The following is a 5,641-nucleotide window of genomic DNA, read 5'->3' as shown; positions in this document are numbered from 1 at the left end:
TCTGCAGATACGTCTCTTGTCCGGCTTCCGTCAAGCAGCAGAAGTGAAGAGGATCATTTCAGGCGAGTAGACACCGACCTCCCATCGAATTCACGAGGGTGGATTTTCCTCGATCCCCTATGGGACCGACTGCGCGCAGTTTTCCAGCGTCCTCGTCCTCCTCTTCACCGTTGATGCTGTATTGGAAACCGGGCGGAAACACCAATAAATGTTGGTTCTAATCAAACATCTACACAGAGACTTTCTTTTCTTTGTTCTAGGTTGAGCTCGTGACTTTTAGGAGATGCACACTCAGTGCTATCCCCGGCTGCAGCCACGAGCCCCGCCCAGCACCCTTTATTTTAAACAGTGCTGGGGTTACATCATTTCCAGGCACCGTCTCACTTTACACAATAGGGGAGAGTTGAAACATAGGCTATCTTCAAAGTTCATACAGAGTTCACATCCATATCTTTACATGTCTTGGTGATTTGCACAGAAAAACTGGGTTTCCTCAACTGTGACATGCCTGGTTACACCCTTTGCATAAATCTGTCTGCAAAATGACAATTCTCATAACACAGCCAGCGATTTACAATGCCCTTATTCTAACACCCCATATCATATAAACTGTCATGTTCCAAGAAGCACATGCCAAAATGGAGAAGTATCAGCAGTGCTTCACTCAAGCTTATTAATAAACCCTGGACCTAAAGATAGTTAGAGCCTCTCACACCCAAACAGGAAAACTGAGACAGATGTCAATTCAGTTTATTTGTATAGCACCAAATCACAATATAAATCATCTGAAGGCACTTTACAAAAACTAAAAACCCAACAAATCCCTTATGAGCAGCACTTGGTGACAGTGGAGAGGAAAAACTCCCTTTGACAGAATAAAAAACCTCCAGCAGAACCGGGCTCAGTTTGGGCGGCCATCTGCCTCGACCGGTTGGGGTGAGTGAATCTTCTGTTGATCCAAGTTGACTTATACACACACCAGACCAAAGCTGAGAAAGATGTGCCAATCATTCATCAATTAAAGGGTGACTTATTTTTGCCGTGCTGATCACCACTGATTTTGTTGTTCAGGGTTTGTGTTTTTAATATTGTTTATCAAACCTGTTTATTTTTATTAAAGACATAACATCAACTATGCTATACATAAATTTACCAAACATTGTAAAGGGTCATTTATTATTTCAGTGCAATTTAGCATGGACCCAGTTTTGTTGTAGACTGTATATACCCAGTTGTCAGTTTCTTAGGAACACCAGGCTAAAACTTTGTCAGTTTGATCCAACAGTCTTGTAATAAATCCTCCTTCATGGAGGTGATAATGTTCAGTTTGTGGTCCTGTTCATTAACACGTTAATTTTGACAGCCGTAATATATACTGTATGTGTGTGTTTATTATTACTTACCAAAGTAATAATAAATAGATATTTACTGAAAATTACCCAGTGAAAGTCAGACATTGCTTTTGAATTGTGGTTCAACAGAAGAATAAAAAATAAAATACTATTGAAAATGGCCTGGACAAAAATCATGGTACTCTTAAATTAATATTTTGTACCATCTGTCCTTCTACATTCCTGTCCTTCATACCAAACTTACCCATCACTTCCTCGTCACCTCTGTTTCCCTCACCAACATGTCCGTTGAAGTCTGCCCCAGTCACCACTCTCTCACCACTAGGGATACCCTGGATCACCTCATCCATCTCCCTCCAGGATTTCTCCTTCTCTTCTAACTCACATCCTACCTGTGGGGCAGAACCACTGACAACATTCAACATCACACCTTCAACTTCCAGCTTCAGACTCATCACCCTATCTGACACTCTCTTCACCTCTAGAACATTCCTAGCTAAATCCTCCTTCAGGATAACTCCTACTCCATTCCTCTTTCCATCCACACCATGATAAAACAGCTTGAACCCTGCTCCTAATCTATAGGCCTTGCTACCTTTCCACCCGGTCTCCTGAACACACAAGATATCCACCTTTCTTCTCTCCATCATATCAGCCAACGCTCTAGTTTTCCCTGACAAAGTTCCTACATTCAAAGTCCCTACTCTAAGTCCTGCCCTTCCTCTTCTCTCTTTGCCCACGAACATGCCTTCCTCCTCTCCTTCTTCGACCAACAGTAGTCCAATTTCCACTGGCACCCTGTAGGTCAACAACACCAGTGGTGGTCGTTGTTAACCCAGGCCGCGACCGATCCGGTATGGAAGTCATATTTGTGATTCACATATTTGTGACTCTCTCTTTGCCTACGAACACGCCTTCCTCCTCGCCTTGGACCTAAGAAAAACCTTTTAGGAGATGTATGTGATGATAGCGTAGAGTGAAGATTGTCTGCGATAAGCTATTTTATGCTGTAGAACAGTTCCAGAGAGGCCCCCCTTCTCTCCAGGGACTCCAAGGCCAGAAACAAAGAACGATAGGCAGTGATGCCCAGGAATGGCTAAGGTTTATGTTTAACTGTTGCAAATGTATAATAAACCTTTGGCTCAGACTTTATTGACTGGAGAGTTTGATTTTAAACATTGTAAGAGAAGAAAAGAGAAGAGCAGCGTCTGTGGGAAGGTTCCACTCAGCCCTGCCTGGAGAATTTTCCACGACAGCCTTTCCTGTTTTAGGTCAGTTAGGATTACCAAAATTATTTCTATTTGCTAAAAGCCAGAATAATGGCAGAGAGAACATTTTCATTGCTTTCTTCAAAGTCAGCAGTTTACACACATTTCCTTAGTATTTAGTAGCATTGCCTTTAAACTGTATGACTTGGTCTCTCACAAGCTTCTTACAATAGCTTGCTGGAATTTTGGCCCATTCCTCCTGACAGAACTGGTGTAACTGAGTCAGGTTTGTAGGCCCCCCTGGTCACACATGCCTTTTCAGCTTTGTCCGCAAATTTTCTATAGGATTGAGATCAGGACATTGTGATGGCCACTCCCAAACACTGACTTTATTGTCCTTAAGCCTCCGGGTGTGTGTTCACGGTGTGTGCACTTTGGGTGGGTAATGCAATTTCCCCATTGTGGGACTAATAAGGGTAAATAACTTAACTTAACTAGATTGAACTACTGCCAAGCCCTATTGGGATTATTTCCACCTCACTATCATGACTTCAGCTGCTCCAGAATTCTGTGGCCTGATTTTTAAATGGAGCACGCTGCCATAACCACATTACCCATATTCTTCTATTTTAGCTGTCCCCAGATTATCAAGATTATCATGTTAGGACAAACACGCCTTTGCTGTCTCCTTGCCATAATATTGGAACTCTCTTCCCACTGATCTCTGGTCTGCCAAGGACCTAAATGTCTTTAAATCAAAACTTTAAACCTGTTTTTTCTCTGCTTTGCCTTTGGGTCCTGCTTTGATATTTCTTACAAGGACACTTTTGAGTTTTATTAAATCTTCCTGTCTTCCTCAATTTCCATTTATGTTTATCAGCCAGTAAAGCAGCACAGAGTTTAACTTATTGGTCATGAAAGGTTTTAAAATCCGTAAAGGATTCAACGCAGTGACAAGTGGAAATACAGGAGATCGTAGACATTAGAAATCAAGTTTGGTAGCAAATGACAATTTAAACTTTAATGTTTGAGACAAATTTTACTGTGATGAACTGTGACTTGGACCATTAATAAAAAGCACTAGAACAATAAAAATAATGAATGTTATGCAGGGGCAGCAGTTTTAAGGGTGAATATGTTTTCTTCACATGGATTATCACTTATTTAAAACAAATGTGAACATCAAAAATCTGTACATACATCCTAGAAGCACATAAATGTCAATAACCGAGACTTGAAGCTTCGTTCATCTTTCTTGTACTTTTTTTTTTTTTTTTTATGTAGGATGAACAATTTTATTTACGCTTAAAAATCCAAAAATCACTTTTCTGATCTGAGGCAGATTCAGGCCATAAACTAGAGGGTTACTGATGGGAGGAATGATCAGAAACTCCAGAGATAAAGCAACACTGACAGATGTGTTTACTTTGACAAGATTATATTGACTCAGTAAAAGCTCACAGCACAGAGAGATGCAAAAGTTCCCAAATGTGACTATGTGGGGCAGGCAGGTTTGTAAAGCCTTTCCTCTGAAGTCAGACAAACTTCTCCTGCAAACAAGCAGAATGCGCAGGTAGGTGTACAGGACAAAGGACAGGGGGACAATAATCAATATTACTGCAAAAACCTGGCCTACTCTACTGATCGCTATTGTGTCCACACAGGAGAGTTCAACTACAGAGAACGTGGTGCAAAAAAGCCTGTGCAGTTTATTTCTACAGAAAGGCAAACTGCTGGCCAGATAGAAAAGATAACCTAAAAAACACACAGGGTAGAGCACAACAAACATCAGAAGCAGCAGCACCATCCTAAATGTCATTTTACTGTGATAGTGTAAAGGCTGGCAAATAGCAACAAATCTGTCATAGGCCATGACTGTGAGAAGAGTTAACTCATGTCCTAGGTAGAGTTGAATAATACACATCTGAATGACACAGAATGGACGTGAGATGAAATGAGTGTCGGACAGAAGATCCATCAGGAACCTGGGGAAGAAGCCGGCCGAGCCGTACAGAGAGTTTAAAGACAGACAGCAGATGAAAATATACATGGGCTGATGCAGAGAGTTCTCCAGGCAGACTGTCAGAATAATGACAACATTAGCAGAGATTATAATCATGTAGATCAACAGACACAGGCTGAAGAACAGATATCTGAGGGGCCCATAGTCTGCAAACACAGTGAACTGAAAATAGGAGGGAGTCAGGCTGTTGTTGCTCTTCATGTCTGATCAACAGCAGAGCTGGAAGAAGACAAGTCAGAGGGATGGACACAGCAGAAGGGGGACAGATTAAAAGAGCTGAACAGAAAGTTACTGAGATTCAAATGTTCTCAAATGACTTTTCTGTCCTTGTGTCAACAACATGAACCTGCAGGCAAATAGCTACATTTACAACTAGTGTTAGAAATCACAGGATAAACACATTTCAAGATGCATTGAAAACATGCACAGATGGAAAAATGCCACATGTAGTAAATGGCCAACCAGCATCACATTCCTCATAACATATAGACAGTTGTTGAAATCATGTCTGAGCATAAAGAATAGAAGGTAATGTGGTTAGAAATGATCACTGCTGATGTTCAGCTTCCAGCTCCTACACGTCCATTTTCACAGCTGATGGAGTCTCAGTGATTCATTGATAGTCCTCCCAGTGTAACCCAAATTGAGGCAGCTCCTGGACTTTATCCTGTTTTGCTGTGACACTGAGAGCAGCTACAGATACAGACTGGGCCCAGAGGGAGATGATGGAAGTCCAGCCCTTCACAAACTCACTTCATGTTTTTTTTCCTGATGTTTTCTCTGCTTGTAGTCAGAACAATACAAAGACAACCAGACTGACAGAGACACAGGTTCAAGGCTAATGGATGCAGATGAAGGCAGTGGGTTAGCTGATGCTGGAACATGCCAGAAAAGAAACAGGGTGGAGGCCAACTGTGAGACCAATACCAGGCTCTGAAATGTCTCCGTCATATAGGCAGCCCAGACTAGTAATGGGACCTATAAACAGTTCCCTAAAACAGCATTAGAAGAAGTATTAAAGTCCTCAGTTCCTGTGATGCGAACATACAAAAGATGGG

General features: G+C 41.7%; 1 protein-coding gene across 1 annotated transcript; it reads right to left on the bottom strand.

The window, feature by feature from the left end:
- Positions 1–1,342: 1,342 nt before the first annotated feature.
- LOC113123224 (olfactory receptor 6K3-like) lies at positions 1,343–4,975 on the bottom strand. Its single transcript, XM_026295043.1, has 2 exons — positions 3,885–4,975; positions 1,343–1,375 (listed from the first exon to the last, which is right to left on the bottom strand). The coding sequence occupies exons 1-2, from the start codon at positions 4,782–4,784 to the stop codon at positions 1,343–1,345; spliced, it is 933 nt and encodes a 310-aa protein (XP_026150828.1). The 5' UTR covers positions 4,785–4,975.
- Between the last annotated feature and the right edge of the window lie 666 nt (positions 4,976–5,641).

The sequence above is a fragment of the Mastacembelus armatus genome, chromosome 21, assembly GCF_900324485.2.
Source record: "Mastacembelus armatus chromosome 21, fMasArm1.2, whole genome shotgun sequence".
Classification (NCBI taxonomy): domain Eukaryota; kingdom Metazoa; phylum Chordata; class Actinopteri; order Synbranchiformes; family Mastacembelidae; genus Mastacembelus; species Mastacembelus armatus.
Note: the sequence above shows the minus strand (reverse complement) of the source record. Positions and strands in the feature narration are given on the sequence as shown.

What these genes read in the sequence shown, in the direction of transcription:
- LOC113123224 (XM_026295043.1), bottom strand. Translation starts at nt 4,784, where the DNA reads ATGAAGAGCAACAACAGCCTGACTCCCTCCTATTTTCAGTTCACTGTG. An exon ending in ATCTGCCTCAGATCAGAAAA is followed by an intron (nt 1,376 to 3,884) that starts GTGATTTTTGGA and finishes ACACACATACAG; the next exon opens with TATATATTACGGCTGTCAAA.